General features: G+C 41.7%; 1 protein-coding gene across 1 annotated transcript in view; it reads left to right on the top strand.

Moving 5' to 3' along the window:
* nagpa (N-acetylglucosamine-1-phosphodiester alpha-N-acetylglucosaminidase) overlaps nucleotides 1-17,988 on the top strand; it is a 65,070-nt gene that overhangs the window by 9,287 nt on the left and 37,795 nt on the right. The window contains exons 2-3 of the mRNA XM_084336547.1: nucleotides 9,180-9,391; nucleotides 17,045-17,312. Coding sequence (XP_084192673.1) covers nucleotides 9,180-9,391; nucleotides 17,045-17,312 — 480 coding nt within the window. The remainder of the gene's footprint in view (nucleotides 1-9,179; nucleotides 9,392-17,044; nucleotides 17,313-17,988) is intronic.

Genomic DNA, 17,988 nt, shown 5'->3' with positions numbered 1-17,988 from the left:
TACATAGCACAAGTCCCCTCCGGTACTTGAGGTAACAGCAGTCGCATCTTTTCACCTGCGCAGCTCGATCTCTCAGTGGCGAGGAGTAACGCGTGGGAGGCTCACGCTGCCCCCGACACTTCCTGATTCTACTGCGCAAGCACCAACCGACCTGTAGGAGTCGCTGTCCACAACGCCCGATCCCCACCCATCAGTTTCCCACCCCCTAATACGGCCAATGTGTATTAGTACGGACGACCAGCTAAACTGAAAGCAATGTGGAGCGTCTCCAGTATTCGTGGCGAGCGCCTTGCCCACTACGCCACGTAGCCGCCCCATTTGGATCGCTTTCTAAACTCAATCATCGATATGATTTCGGCGTTTATTGCGCCATACAAACCGGAAATGGATCTAGGAGATTGGCGTAAAATAATTGGGATTTTTTTTCATCCAGTCTCATCGGCGAACGGTAAGAGGACAGTAACGTTATTTTCAGCCCGATTGTTTATTCATTTCACTGCAAACCATCTGATCAATATCAACCCATACTAAATAAAGCCGTTACTGACGATCAAGAAATTATAAACGACCCCCCCTTTCCTTTATGCATGATGAAGCATAATGTATACCGATCATATACATTTGAATTTTTTAATATAGCATGTATAGGAAAGAAACGCCAATCGATAATCTATCATATGCGTCAGGGCCTATAACTCTCGTTTTTGGAATTACAGCAGAAAACCTTAAAAACATACTTATATTCTAGACGGTATTAACACAACAATGTATGAATGAAAAAATATAACATTCCCACATCCTGAACGATAGATAATCGATGTTGAATGGGCCATAGTAATGTCAATATAGCAATACAATTTAAAAAGTTATAGCCCTGCAAAGAAGGTAAACATCTCCATAGGCTTTCAACAGTGGCAGACTGGGTACAATGACCTCTCTCAAGGGACACCTACGGGAGACTGCAATTCAACACTGGCCCCTGTAAATATCCTAACCCAATCATTCCAACCCCCTCCAATGTACAGTCATTTACCTAGTATGGTTTTGTCAATAGTTCAATGTACAATTGTGTTTGTTTGTACAGTGTCTCCTCCCCCCCCCCCTCAATGTACAGTGTTACTTGTTTATACAGTATGCCCCCCGCCCCCCCCCCCCCCCCCCAACCACCTCCAATGTAAATTACCCAGTATGGTTGTCAATATCCCAATGTACCCAACCCCCCCCACCCAACCTCCAATGTACAGTTTCTACGTCAAATGTATATACTCCCTTTTCTTGACTCCTTCTGTATCACAAACAGTACTGTATTTGCAAATCTGGTATGTCATAAATGTATAGATGTAGCAGTACTGACTATCTGTATGTCATGTATGTCATATATGTCTATATGAATTGAAAATGGGGGACCCTGATGGAAACAAGACAAACGTCTTTCTCAGGTCTGCATCCCCTTAACAATTGTATGTATTGAGCCGTACTGTATTGTACCCATTCTGCAATCTGTTAAATAAAGTTTTCATTCATTCATTCATTCATGATGGGCACAACCCCTGGCGCCCAATGTGTTAACAGACAACAATATCAACACTTACAAATAAATACAAGTACATATTTTTTTTTTACATTTTTATTATTAAAGTAGAATAAAATGAAATGGAATAAACTAAATTAGAATAGAAATACAATAGAATATAGTACAGGGCTGTACAATTGTGCAGGATTGTTGTAGAATATATACACTAAATTAGAATATAAATACAGTGGAATAGAATATGTAGCAGGGCTGTGCTATTGTATGAAACAGTGTCATGTTCAGATGCTCACAGTTTTGAGTATATGTGCAAATATAGAGTCCAAGAAGGGTGTGTTTGTTAATGTAACACATTGTGACAGACTTAAGGCCTCTACATGCTACAGCAACTTCAAAGCAACTTCAACACAACATCAGCGCGATTTCAGCGCGGTTGTTGTTTAGGGTCTTGTAGACTGTGTTGCGAGGAATCTGCGTACATGTCTCCAAAATCTAACCTAAACAACCGTTGCGTTGATATTGCGTAGCAGTGATTGGTTGGTTAGCGAATGGGGGCGGGGCTGTCATAGAATAATATAGGTATCGCAGAGAATACCATCCGCCATTGTTGTAGCCAGCCAGCGTTGATGCTAAATAATTAGCGTCACATAGCTGGCCTTTTTCTGAAAACCCAAGCACATATTGTTCCATAGCATACGCCTTCAGTTGATCATGACAAATCCTCTCTTACCTTGACGATAAAAAAGCCTCCATAATTTAGTAAATAAACCTGTAGCCAGCCAGCTAGCATTGGTGCTATACAAAATGCTATCCACATTAGCTGCATAGCTAACCAACTAAATACAATGGTATCCTGAGGTAACTTTAACGTTAAATACAACGTTTGCTAGTCGAAATGACTGGACACACACAGGGACAAGTTAAACATCAATCAATTAATTTATTCCAATAGGTAGTTTGAGCTGCATGTGAGCGAGCCGGTCTTTCTCTCCTCTCCATTGGAAACGAATGAAGTTACGTTAAAAAGCAAAGAACCGGCTGACAAAGGTTAAGCTGCTAGCAACAGACACTATAATACTTCCGGTCGGGGAATTTCAAAATAAAAGAGCGACGACTAAAAGCACCGGAAATACGTTTATTTTGTACATAATCTAACGTTAACACGAACCTAAACTAACTTTAGATTAGTTTAGGTTCGTGTAACGTTAGATATTGTAAAAAATAAACGTATTTACGGTGCTTTTAGACTCGCTCTTTTATTTTGAAACCCCCCGCCCGGAAGTAAAAATTATGCTTATTTTTCTGCTTTTATCAATGGGTTGGTTGAGAAGGGAAGCGTCATCTATCTAGGGAACCTAGCTACATACGGGGTACAATGTTACATAGGCTGCGCGTTGATTTTGCAGAAGCATAAAGGTAGAGTGTCTGCAACACCGTTGCTTTGTCGATGTTGTGTCGAAGTTGCTTTGAAGTTGCTGTAGCATGTAGAGGCCTTTATGCAGCATGTAACATAGTGTCTATGGGGGAAGGTAAAGAGGTTATTGCAATAGGATGCTTTGGCCACTAGGTGGTAGTGTTGTTACAAGTTGTGTCATTGTTGTTCTCTCTGTCACTCATCACAGTCCACTGTAGCAGTTTATCTTTGTTTGACCCAGTTAGGATGCTAAGGATAGGAGAGTATCTGGAGAACTCCCCCAGAATCTGATGTCAACAGCCACGTCTAGCAGTAGGACAAGGCCAGAGTGAGGTGGCTTGATGCCATACATTGTCATTAGATCACCGTCTTTGAGACAAAGAGATTATATCTCAATACTTTTTGGGGGTCACGACTCACCACTGATCCTAAGACCGTTCGTTTGGGGTCATAAGTCAATGCTGTTCATCAGGGAGGAAAAACAATCGAGATTTTATCTTCTAAGAATATATTCAGAAATTCCAAATTTATATTTTGGTTTTGTTTGTCAGACCTATAAATCATCAGCTCGCTAAATCCTACAAATATGCCAATATTAGCCGGGTAGAAAGACCCACAATATAGCCTACAACAAGCTTTGTAAACAGGAATGTTAAGTTAACCCGTTCACTACCACACTACATAATGGTTAACCTTCTGTATTGTGGTAGTGAAAGGGTTAAGATCAATCTAGAATCTAGGCTAATCTATTGAATTGCCTCGGTAATGATTAAATTTAATCACCGGCCCCCGAGAATCGACATTGAATGGTGAGATTCCCAAAGATTCCCCTAAAGGTAATGGGCTGGATCGGTTCTCCGTATCATCTGATTATTATACTCTATAGGGGTGGCTTGCAGCAACAAGGATTGTCTTTTTAACTGGATTCATCTTTAAACTGGTTTCTCATTTAATTCTGTTACCAAACCTTTTAGTTTACAACTAAGCAATATTTCATTTAAACCTCTCTTTAAATCTCAGTTCAGTTTTTACAGAATTCATTTGATGTATTTTTTGTTTGTTTGTAGGGGTGTAACGGTACACGTATCCGTACCGTTTCAGTACTGGACCTTCGGTTCATTATGCGCTGTGTACCGACTACCGAACGAATGCAACAGAACTTTTTTTTGCATGCAGAATTTAATTCAAAACTCCCAAGTTCACCCCTTCCCAAAATATAACTTGCGCAAAGGGCCGGATGTTCGTTCAGCCCACGCACAACACTGAGAGATTACCTGTAATTTAGCATAGCCTCATAGTGTGGCGAACGCACACGTACACACCCTCTCTCTCTCAGTGCGTGAGGAGGATTGGTGCTAGATTGAGAAGGGGCTCTCTCTCTGAGATCAAATTAATGATAGTTTGCGCGGCATATAGAACGGACATTCATACACGGCAACGCGCCTCCAAGCAAGGTGTGATAAACATGAATTGATATATTTTCCTTGCCATGAAACAGGAAATGGTATTTACCATTAGGGACCTGCATGACGCTTCTTTCTCTATTCAATAAAGTTTTACCCTGAGGGATGGTGGTCGCGGTTGGTGTTGTATTCAGTTCAATCAGTCATGCAGCGCCGTCAGGCCCACGCCCACAATATTATCTTTTTTTTAACAAGTTGATTATTAATTTTAATATATAATATTCATTGACAGCCCTACTTAACAGTTACTGCATCACCCCTGAGTGGAACATGGAAAGCCAAATAAATAAACTTAAACTTTCCCCCACTGTACCGAAAACCCGTACCGAACCGTGACTTCAAAACCCAGGTGCGTACCGAACCGTGGTTTTTGTGTACCGTTACAACTAGGGATGTCCGATAGTATCGGCCTACCGATATTATCGGTCGATATTGGCATTAAAATGTGATATCGGAAAATATTGGTATCGGTTTTCAAGCAAGTAAGAACAAATTCTGATTTTATTTATTGTCAAAAATATGCATAATGTTGTGTTAATTCCACAACAAGAGATATGTAACGTTCATTACCTGAAATTATTCCGTTTTTGGGGGAGGGGGGGAACCCTGCATATATCGGTATCGGTTGATATCGGTATCGGAAATTAAGAGTTGGACAATATCGGTATATCGGTATTGGTAAAAAAGCCAATATCGAGCATCCCTAGTTACACCCCTATTTGTTTGGCCTAAACACCCAACATTCCATGTTTTTTTGTTAATAAAATACTATCGACTTGATTTAAACTATGGTTGAAATGGGTTTAATATTAGTTTAATCAAAACCAGGATTTAATTTACTAAAACAGGATTACTTTTGAATTGTGCAACATAGCCCTGGTTAATTCTAAATCTGGATTTACTCATTTTAAAACTAGTTAAAAACTGATCTCTGATAAAAAAAAAATATTATATTAAACCTAGTTGGTGCAACCGACCCTAGGACTCTGTAATAGGATTCGGTGTTGGCAGTAGAAAAGTGTCATTAGTAATAATACAGTAATAAACTTTGCTTTCAGCTGAAAGTGCTTCACAGCAGTAGAAAACGACAGGCATAAAATTAGCACAAAATTAAAAAGAAAAAAAAGTGCAGACATAAATAACAGGGACTCGAACCCACAGTATCCTTTCAACTCTCGCTCTTCTGTCCAGCGGTTTCCACCCGTTGACTTGTGATACATAATGATAAAAGTGTAACATAGAATAGACAGTCAAATAGAATAGACAGAGTAAAAAGAATAGACTGAGTGAAATAGAATAGACAGTGAAAAGAATAGACAGAGTGAAATAGAATAGACAGAGTGAAATAGAATAGACAGAGTGAAAAGAATAGACTGAGTGAAATAGAATAGACACAGTAAAAAGAATAGACAGTGAAAAGAATAGACAGAGTGAAATAGAATAGACAGAGTAAAAATAATAGACAGAGTGAAATAGAATAGACAGAGTAAAAAGAATAGACAGAGTGAAATAGAATAGACAGAGTAAAAAGAATAGAGTAATAGACTAGACAGTAAAAAGAATAGACAGAGTGAAATAGAATAGACAGGGTGAAAAGAATAGACGGAGTGAAATAGAATAGACAGAGTAAAATAGAATAGTCAGAGTAAAATAGAATAGACAGTAAAATAGAATAGACAGTAAAATAGAATAGACAGTAAAATAGAATAGACAGAGTAAAATAGAATAGACAGTAAAATAGAATAGACAGTAAAATAGAATAGAGTAAAATAGAATAGACTGAGTAAACAGACAGAAGAATGAGTGTAGGGCAGGCTGTCAGTCCGTATCATAACAATAGGCCTTAAAGACACGGCCACAGCTGCTGCCTGTTTTCTGGGAATTCTTGGAGCGGCGGTCATGTGACTCAGGGGGTCCTGAGATTGCATAAGAGGGGCCCTGAGATTGCGTAACAGCTGCATCATTGTGGCCCTTGCAGTGACCTTGGCTCCCGAGCAGCATCTGGAGAGACACATGCCCCTCGTGACGCAGTGGTGACTTGACACATTGACCCACCAGGGTGTTTCTGAACACTGCCCACACACCAAGCCTGCGCCTCTTGGAAGGAATCTATAGTTTTTCTTGGAAACATTGGAACATTGGAAACATACGTTGCTCCTCTTGAAAGTGGTGCTCTTGGATACACCTTTAACCCTTTTCACTGCCGCACTACCAAAACGGTTAACCCTTTCACTGCGACAATACACAGAGGGTTAACCCTTTCACTGCCACACAACAGCCTGTTAACCCTTTCACTGCCACACGACAGAAGGTTAACCCTTTACTATCACACAACCGATGGCGACCGGGAAAGGGTTAACCTTCTGTCGTGTGGCAGTGAAAGGGCTAAGAGCACTGACTTTGATGTTGTCTCATGATGTAACCCCCCAAGCCAGGTTCATAACACCAGAGTACCCTGAGAGTAGCAAGGAAACTATAACAGAAGGAAGGGTCGTCACGTCAGAATACCAGCGTTCTATAACATATAACAAGGAAACTATAAAAGAAGGAAGGGTCATCACGTCAGAATACCACCCTTCTATAACATATAACAAGGAAACTATAAAAGAAGGAAGGGTCATCACGTTCAAGTTCAAGTTTCAAGTTTCTTTAATAGTTGTCATACAGAAGTACAGAATACTTTTATACAAAATGCTTCTTACTGTTACGCTCAAGAGACTGTGCAAGACAAGATAAGTATGAAATAAAATAACATAGTATAGCATGTAAATTAGAAGTAAAAAAATGAGGTCACAGTGTTCAGTATAGACATATGTACAATGTTCGATGCAGAATAGACGTAACTGAGTTACCATATAATATACAATACTATGCAGTGTACTAATATACAATACTATATAGTGCAAGGCAGAAATGGGATGAGGTGCAATTTAGGTACAATTTACAGTAGGTGTACGAGTTGTAGTGCAAATCCTTTATCAATAAATATAAAGTGTGTTTGTGTGATCTAAAGTGTGGAGAGTGGGTGCTGCAGTGTGTTGTTTGTTTAAGTGAGTGTGTGCGTGTGGGTGTGTGTGCTGTGTGTGCATTTGATGGTTGTTGCATAGTCAGAATACCACCCTTCTATAACATATAACAAGGAAACTATACAAGAAGGAAGGGTCATCACGTCAGAATACCAGCGTTCTATAACATATATAACAAGAAAACTATAAAGGAAGGAAGGGTCATCACATCAGAATACCACCATAGACCACCGCAACACTTCCGGGATTCTGAAATCGGGGAGGAGATAGTGGGGGGAGCATAAGAATGAATGTGGATGAGAGCCGTGATGTAAGTGGTTGCAGCTACGGCTGTGGGGGTGCTGGAGACATGACCCAATAAACTTTTATGCGCCTGAGTTTCCTGAACACGGCGCGACCCATTCCTAATCGATCAGAACTAAATCGGCCGAGATCAAGTCCCTTTTCCAGCACCTACTCCCCATACACATGCGCAGGTTGTCAACGGAGTCTGGACGACGCGAGGCGACGCACGAATGAATGTGGACTGTTCCATCAGAGGGGGGAGCTTGTGGTGGTAGTGTGAGTGGCTACAGACCGCTGCACTTAAATATAAACATTAGTCTACCTGGAGACTCAATGAGGTAATTGTAGATCATGTCGCCATAAGACGCGTCTGGCCATTTAGTGGGATCATTTTTTCATTATCCTGTTCGGCTGAAAGGACACTGGCCACCGAAGCTCCCCCCTCTGATGGAACAGTCCACATTCATTTGTGCGTCATCTCGTGTCGTCCAGACTCTGTTGACAATCTGCGCATGTGTATGGGGAGAATAGGTGCTGGAAAAGGGACTTGATCTCGGCCGATTTAGTTCTGATCGATTAGGAATGGGTCGCGCCGTGTTCAGGAAACTCAGGCGCATACAAGTCTATTGGGTCATGTCTCCAGCGCCCCCACAGCCGTAGCTGCAACCACTTACATCACGGCTCTCATCCACATTCATTCATATGCTCCCCCCGCTATCTCCTCCCCGATTTCAATGTAACACGGAAGCGCAGTGGTCTATTCTATAACAAGGAAACTATAAAATCACATCAGATTACCAGTGTTTTATAACAAGGAATTTTAAACTATAAAAGAAGGAAGGGTCATCACATCAGAATACCAGCTATTTATAACAAGGAAACTATAAAGGAAGGAAGGGTCATCACATCAGAATACCAGCTATTTATAACGAGGAAACTATAAAGGAAGGAAGGGTCATCACATCAGAATACCAGCTATTTATAACAAGGAAACTATAAAGGAAGGAAGGGTCATCACATCAGAATACCAGCTATCTATAACAAGGAAACTATAAAGGAAGGAAGGGTCATCACATCAGAATACCAGCTATCTATAACAAGGAAACCATAAAAGAAGGAAGGGTCGTCACGTCAGAATACCAACGTTCTATGCTCTGCTTGGTGCCAGTTCTATTGAAGCCTGTGTTAAAATTCTAAATATACCAGCTATCTGAGGAAATATACATCAACCAATATATCAAACGTTAGCTAGTTAACAACGCAACACATTGCAGATGATTCTGACATCCGAGGTAACAAACAACCTGTTTAAATGACCAGGAGATGGCTGATGATCACATTCAGTGACGTGACGACCCTTCCTTCCTTTTATAGTGTCCTTGTATAGTAGCAGGACTAGGACTGAAGCCCCGGACGTCTGTGTTCACTGAGCGTCTGAAACGCCTTCCTCTTCCCTCCAGGTTCTCTGCGGACGATGACCTCCTGTCGCCGTACGTCCGCGGCCACGGCCCCGCCCACTCTCACCGCCACGTCAGGGACTGCCAGCCTGTCGCCCACGGCAACGTCACCCACGAGACCTGGCCGGCCAGCGGGCACCCCGGGGTCCCGGTGGCCGAGTCGTCGGTGTTCGTGACGGACGTCCCCGGGGCCGACGGGCCGCGACGGGTCTACGGTCAGTGAGGGGCACAACGAGGGTTTAGAGGGTACAGTACAGCTCAATACACACAATTGTTAAGGGGATGCAGACCAGAGAAAGACTTTCGTCTTGTTTACATCAGGGTCCCCCATTTTCAATTCATATCGACATTTATGACATACACAACATACATGACATACTACAGGTATTTAGTACTGTTACATTTGTGACATATACGATATGCAAATATACAGTAATGTTACCCAGAGATCCTAACAGAGAATATATACATATGATGGGGAGGAGACTGTACATTAGGAGGGGGTGGGGGGGTTTGGATTGAAGAACCTGGTAGAACCTTTACAGAGCTCTGCTACAGGGGCTCATGTGTGGTCAGCCACCAACACGGGCTGATCTGGGGTCTGTAGTGTAGCACCAACACCTGCTTTCCTGTTGAATAACTGGTCTAGAAGTGCTGCTGCTAACGCACAGAAGCCAGGGACAGTATTTCAAACCGTTATTTAAACTCGACAGGCAACTGAGGTTTCCCTCATTCACAGTCACGTCGAGTGTACATACAGAGTAGGGATGTCCCGATCACGTTTTTTTGCTCCCGATCCGATCCCGATCATGTGATTTTGAGTATCTACCGATACCGATATTTCCCGATCCGATCAAAATTATTATTATTTTTTTTTTTTATTCAACAAACATGACCATGTTCACGTCTTAAACTCATACTGAGGCCTTAGTTTTGGTTTTAAATTGCATATCATCATTCATTTATTTATTGTCACACAGAGCAGAAGAATTTTGCCAAAACAAACCAATAGTATCCAGCTGCAGAACAGCAGACCAGCCACACTCTCAGACCCAAACGCATTTCCTTTGATTTAATTATACATCAAATGATTTATGAAGTTAACTTTTCACCTGGATAACGTCAACATTCAGGGTGAATGTAATGTGAGAAATTGGGATAAAAAAAAATTATTTGGGTCTGAGATTGTGGCTGGTCTGCCGTTCTGCAGCTGGATACTATTGGTTTGTTTTGGCAAAATTCTTCTGCTCTGTGACAATAAATAAATGAATGATGATATGCAATTTAAAACCAAAACTAAGGCCTCAGTATGAGTTTAAGACGTGAACATGGTCATGTTTGTTGAATAAAATAAAAAAAAGTAAAAAAAAAAAAAAAATCGTTTTTTTTTTTTTTTTTTTTTGTCGATCCCGATCTTCGGAAAATCACGTGATCGGCCCCGATCCCGATCACGTGATCGGATCGGGACATCCCTAATACAGAGTTAAGCAAAAAAAAAGGCATATAAAATCACACAGCATTATTGTTGTTATGATTGTATATGCTGTCAAGTCAATAAACTTGACATGACAGCATATACAATGGGGGAAATAAGTATTGAACACATCAACATTTTGTTCAGTAAATGTATTTCCAATGAGCGTATTCAAGCAAAATTTGCACCAGACGTTTGTATTAACTCAAGAAATCCAGACAAGAAATCTAAACATTAAAGTCCATATGTAAATAAAGTTATGTGTAATAAAGTAGAATGAAACAGGAAAAAAGTATTGGACACACTAAGAAAAAGCAGTACACCACAGCAAGGAAAGGCAAGGAACTAGCTGAAAACCAAAACTAATTAGGAGGCAACTCTACCTCCTATCTGTGCTAATAATGTTAACTGGGTTAGAATATATTGATGGGCTATAAAATGTTTTTTTTGTTACCAAGGTGCCACACAAACATCAAATGATGGGTAAAAGCAAAGAGCTCTCAAGACCTTCACAAACAGATTGTTGCAAATCATGGAAATAGAATTGGCTAAAGACGTATTTCACAACTTCAGAATCTTCCAGTAAGCACCATTGGGGGCATTATCCATAAGTGGAAGCAACATCACTCCATCATCAACCGGCCATGCACAGGAGCTCCTCGCAACATTTCTGATCAGGGAGTCAGAAGGATACTTAGAAGAGTAGCCAGAGAGCCATGGACCACTAGGAAAGAGCTCCAGAAAGACTTGGAGGCAGCAGGTACAACTGTGACAGAAAGGACCATAGGCAATGCACTCCACCGCCATGGCCTCTGTGCGCGCTCAGCCCGCAAGACTCCACTACTGAAAAAAAGTTGCCTAACAACATTTGGACAAGCCAGTGAATTACTGGGAGCATGTACTCTGGTCAGATGAGACCAAAGGGTTACTTTCTGGCTGTCACACAACACACCATGTTTGGAGGAGAAATGGCAGTGCACATTACCCGAATAACACTACCAACAGTGAAGTTTGGAGGTGGAAGTATCATGGTGTGGGGCTGCTTCTCCTCTCCTGGTACTGGCAGACTTCATATCATTGAAGGAACAATGAATGGAGCCATGTACAGAGAGATTCTTGAGATGAACCTGCTGCCATCCACCAGGATGCTGAGGATGACACGTGGGTGGACCTTCCACCATGACAATAATCCAAAGCATACAGCAAAGGAAAATTGCAGTTGATTTCAGAGAAAGAAAATCAACTTGTTGGAATGGCCCAGTCAATCACCTGACTTAAACCCAATTGAACATTTGTGGAAGCATCTGAAGATCCAGATTCACAAGAGGCCCCTCCGCAATCTTCAAGATTTAAAGACAATCTGTGTAGAGGAATGGGCCAAAATTAGGGATGTCCCGATCCGATCACGTGATCGGGATCGGGGCCGATCACGTGATTTTCCGAAGATCGGGATCGGCAAAAAAAAAAAAAAAAAAAACGATTTTTTTTTTCTTTTTTTTTTTACTTTTTTTTATTTTATTCAACAAACATGACCATGTTCACGTCTTAAACTCATACTGAGGCCTTAGTTTTGGTTTTAAATTGCATATCATCATTCATTTATTTATTGTCACAGAGCAGAAGAATTTTGCCAAAACAAACCAATAGTATCCAGCTGCAGAACGGCAGACCAGCCACAATCTCAGACCCAAATAATTTTTTTTTATCCCAATTTCTCACATTACATTCACCCTGAATGTTGACGTTATCCAGGTGAAAAGTTAACTTCATAAATCATTTGATGTATAATTAAATCAAAGGAAATGCGTTTGGGTCTGAGAGTGTGGCTGGTCTGCTGTTCTGCAGCTGGATACTATTGGTTTGTTTTGGCAAAATTCTTCTGCTCTGTGTGACAATAAATAAATGAATGATGATATGCAATTTAAAACCAAAACTAAGGCCTCAGTATGAGTTTAAGACGTGAACATGGTCATGTTTGTTGAATAAAAAAAAAAATAATAATAATTTTGATCGGATCGGGAAATATCGGTATCGGTAGATACTCAAAATCACATGATCGGGATCGGATCGGGAGCAAAAAAACGTGATCGGGACATCCCTAGCCAAAATCACACCTGAATACTGCGGGTGATTAGTTACATCATACAGAAAGCATCCTTGGAGCTGTCATTACAAACAAAGGCTTCTCCACTAAGTATTGAATTAATTTCAGTTAGTGTGTTCAATACTTTTTTCTTATGTCATTCCACTTTATTACACATAACTTTATTTATGTATGGACTTTAATGTATAGATTTTTTGTCTGGATTCCCTGAGTTAATACCAAAGTCTGGTGAAAATTTCACTTGAATGGCCACATTGGAAATATATTTACGGGACAAAATGCTGATGTGTTCAATACTTATTTCCCCCATTGTACAATCATAACAATAAGACGTAAGTAAGGATAACGAATCAGTTAAAACACGTACAACTTCATTGATAAAGGTTGAAGGTTTTAAACTCTGCAACAGAGGTAGACCCAGTTAATTTAGCATTTACATTTACCTTTAATCATTTAGCTGACACTTTTACCCAAAGCCACTTACAAGTTGTGATCAACAAATCAGTGTGAGGTGTACATCTCTGGCAGCTAAGGGTCAGTGGTATTTTTCGTCTAGCAGTGCAGAGCTTGAGTTCTACACTTTGAGTGCATAGTAGTATAGACCTAGTAAATAGTAGGGATATCCTGATTGCATTTTTTCCCGAATGCATTAACTCATTGGCCGCCAAAAACGAGTATTCTCGTGTTTCGTCGCCAACGGTTGAGCGCCAAAAACTAGTTTTCTGTTTTTTAGATCCTTTGATATTTTTCCTTTGAATCCTATTCTAAACACTCGCTCGGAGCTGCCTGTGTCTCCCTGGCACCGCTGCCTACATTAAAATGGCAATGACGATCGAATCCCGCCAGGTGGCCGTATCGCCTACCTTTTGACCTGGGTATGGTCTCTCGGTCTTTCTCTCTCTGCTTTCTTTTTGCTGCAGGAACTCCTCTACCTCAGAGGGAATCAGGACATAGCAATTGGACAGAGATTTGATGCCTCAAACATATTGTTTCCCGTATGATAGCCAATAGCCCAATATACACGAGTAATTGCGATCGCGATGGGACGACTAAGGTAAGGTAAGGTCTATTTTAGGTAACCTGCTGGTATTTTTTTAACCTAAAACATGCTTTTGTATTGATCACAGTGTCGTATTTTACCGAACCTAAAACGTGCTTTTTGTAACGATCGCAGTTTCGAGGTAAAACGACCCCCCCCCCCTTGATGATTTTGTGAAGAAACACAAAATCAAGAGAGATCGCCTCGGGATTTCGCCTGAAACTCCAAATATTTCCAAATCAAAGGTATAAGGACCTTTTGATTTGGAAATATTTGGAGTTTCAGGCGAGCAACCCGACCGATTTGGGCATAATGCATATAACACGTCATATCTCACGATCTAGAACTCATTCTGTGCCAAAAAACGTATATCTCGTGTTTCGCCGCCAAGCGCTGAGGACCAAAAACGTAATATCTCATTTTTAGATCCTTTGATATTTTTCCTTTGATCCCCGTTCTATACGGTCAGCCAGAGCCCTCTAGGTCTCCCTGGCTCATCTGCCTACGTTGGAATTGCAATGACGATCTCACCAGGTGGCAGTATCGCCTACCTTTTGAACTGGAATAGCTGGGTGTGGATACACCTTTCTTTTCTTTTTTTTCAAGGGCTCCTCCCCCTCGGAGACAGAGCGATCGCCTCGAGATTTTTTTGCCTGAAGCCTATTTCCCGTATACACGAGTATAGACATATAATCGCGATGGCGATGTGATCACTGGGAATTATTCTTTTTGGAATACCTTCTGGCTAAGGTATATATAGTCTATTTTACCGAACCAGAAACATGTTTTTGTAACGTAAAAATGTTATGAAAATCACGTGATCGGTCCCAATCTCCGATCACGTGATCGGATCGGGACATCCCTATTAAATAGTATAGACATATTAGCATAGTAGGTAGTAGTATAGACATAGTAGCATAGTACATAGTGGATAGTATTATAGACATATTAGCATAGTAGGTAGTAGTATAGACATTATTAGCATAGTATATAGTAGATAGTATAGACATAGTAGGTAGTATAGTAGATAGTATAGTACATAGTAGATAGTAGTATAGACATAGTGGTATAGTAGGTAGTATAGGTATAGTAGTATAGACATAGTAGCCTAGTAGACTGGTACTGCCTGTATATGTGACCACTGACCAGGCACAGACAATAGGGTATTGTTAAGCAAGCCTCACATTTATTTTTTTACATTATATGAAAGTACAGGTTCTTACCTTCAAAATAAGCCATCACTTGTACAAATCGGGCGGATACATTTAAATCTGTCTTATTAACACTTTCAGTGCCCATGACGTCAAAAGACGTTTTATCAGCCCAATGCCTGAATGCCCACGACGTGTATTAACGTTATTTTTTTTTATTAGCGATCTGATTTCATATTTCATCAACCGAGTCTCCCGTTGGTACAGCAGCTCAGAATGGAAAAAAGCGCCCCCTATCGTCTATCCCTGTGTAACTCGCTTAGACTGACCTGGGATCAGTCGATATGTAGAGGCGGAGCCAGCTGGCTCCTTGAGCTGGCAAGCTGTCTGCTCAACATGGAAGTCATCGCGGGACGGGAATCAGCCTGGAATATATATTCACAGTAGCCAATACTCAATCAATAAGCGTGATCGATTTTTGGAATGGCGATCAGGAATTGGAATGATCTTTTTGGTGAACATCTGATCTGAGGTAAGGAATCTATTTTACCAGTCTTGGGATAATCAGAGCTATTTTCACCTATATATCAGCGTGTGCCATATGTGTGTATGTGTGTGTGTGTGTGCGATCAGGAAATAAGATAATAAATTTTTCAGCCCGCTTCTATAGCGTGCATAAGGCGTGCACATATACTATCGATAATCTAGCGTTTATTTGAAAACTATTCATAAATAGGCCGAAAAATGACAACGTGTTTTGTGTATTCCAGTAAAGGGCGATTATCACAGAATCTTTATTTTTTTCTGAAACTTTCAAAAAACTAGAGTTTTTCAAAATGGTATAAAACGGAAATAAAAAAAAAACAATCCGTTTCGACAATGTTGACTGCAAACAAGTCCTTGATAAGCGACAGCCATATTAGACACATAGCCATAATTTAAGATATAGTTTATGCGTTCACAAATATGAGAGCTCTGTCATTGAATAGAGCGGTGGCACACAACAGGGTTCCTAGGCACCGCATGGCTGGCACGGAAAGTGTTAAGATGCATGCAGAACTACAAATACCCACTGGCCTTTGCCACCTAACCCCTCCCCCACCTAACACCTTTTCCAGGTGAGAGGCATTCACTGGTAGGGGGTAGGTGTGCGAAAGTTACCATAGCTCAGCGTATGTACGCTGTCTCTATGCGTTCGGGAGACATAAAAACCTGATTATAATCATGTCTCTACCACAACCACAGCCCGAGCTGTGAGTGAATTACGCAAAGGGGAGCATTATGGCAGAAGACTTATTTTACGAAAAAGAGTGAGGCACGGGCGGAAGTGGCAATTTTTCAAAGTTAAATATCCGGAAGACTAATGGAAATAAAATACATTTCCTTTATTCTTTCTTTGCGGCCCGGTACCAAATGATCCACGGCCAGGTACCGGTCCGCGACCCGATGGTTGGGGACCTCTGCTATAGAGCCCTCTCTCTATACTCCGTTATGCGCAAGCTTACAGACTTGCGGAGCGCGTACTGGAGTAGATTATTCTATGCAACGGAGAAATACACTTTTTGTGTATTGTTGTGACGGAGAGAAGATCATCTCCCAATTCAGATACAATTGAACACAAACGGTTCCAAAGATATGAATGTTTCTCTGCATATTTTCACACTGCCAACAAAGTACTGGGCCCATTGTCTCAGAATGGATTTTGGTGCGTCTCCTCTCATCTCTGTGCGTCTCCTCTCTGACACCTGAGACAGAAAGTACTTAGCCAGTGGCCACGCCCCTCCGACACAACTCGTTTTTTACACAGCGAGGAAAATAATATTGTCGGACAATCGAACAATAATTAACATATTTACAAGTCGTATTAAGTTTAGCAAATAAGGAGACAGAGAACATTTCAAAGCACTCAAAATTGGCAATATCTCTATAACATATATATATACATATATATGTGCAACATTTTGGGGTTTTCTGAGGAATCGTGAGCTCCTTAACAAGACGGGTTAGACTGTGCCGGGTCACATATATGTTCTAAATCGGAACGTTTTCTGGTGTTTCCTTCCTTTGACCTTTGACCCCCCCCCCCCCCTCTGACCTCAGGCCACATGACGGTGGTCCACGACCCCCTGAGGACCGTGTCCGTGCTGGAGCCGGGCGGACCGGGCGGCTGCGGGTTCAGCACCACGGCGGCGGTGGAGGATACGGCCCGGGCGGCCGGCTGTCTCTACGCCCAGAACGCAGGCTTCTTCAGCACCGGCAGCCGCCACTGTCTGGGCAACGTGGTGAGCGACGGCAGGCGGGTGCAGGACGGCGGAGGCATCCAGAACGCCCAGTTTGGCATCAGGAAGGACGGGACGCTGGTGTTCGGGTAGGAGGGGCGACCTCTCTTTTCACAAGGGTTTTTATAAGAGAACATGTATATATCAACACAAGATATCAATAATGGTAAATTGATTGTGTTTATATAGCGCTTATATATTAAACTGGACTTTGAAGAAGTCTTTATTCGTAGCACACATTGCAACGTAGTCGTGCAGTGACACATATTCGATGGGCGACACAAACACACGCATGCATTTTGTTTTTGGGTCACTGATGAAATTTCGTTTCTGCTCTTGACCAATCCCATCGTCCACCCAACCCTCCCCCCACCAATCCAAGTCCTCCTGTCCGTCTTCGTCAGGGAGGCGACACCATTAGCTATCTGTTCTGCATGTTTTTCCATTGGGTTTATCTCTTTTTCTGGGGGGGGGGGGACCCTTGCGAGCACGGGGAGAACATGCAAACTCCACACAGAAAGGCCCCGGAGATCTGGCAACCCGTCCACCTGGTCCCCAGGTGGGAATCAAACCCAGGACCTTCTTGCTGTGAAGCGACAGTGTTAACCACTACACCACCGTGCCAATTTTCTTCCTCAATTTGACCCATTCGCTCACACATTCACACACCGACGGCGGAAGCAACCATGCAAGGTGCCAACCTGCTCATCAGGAGCAATTAGGGGCAATGTCATGTGGGCTTTGAGGGCAGAACACTGTTCAGCC

This window comes from Notolepis coatsorum (assembly GCF_963971535.1).
Source record: "Notolepis coatsorum genome assembly, chromosome: 19".
NCBI classification, from domain to species: Eukaryota; Metazoa; Chordata; class Actinopteri; order Aulopiformes; family Paralepididae; genus Notolepis; species Notolepis coatsorum.
This window is presented reverse-complemented; position numbering and strand designations above follow the sequence as displayed.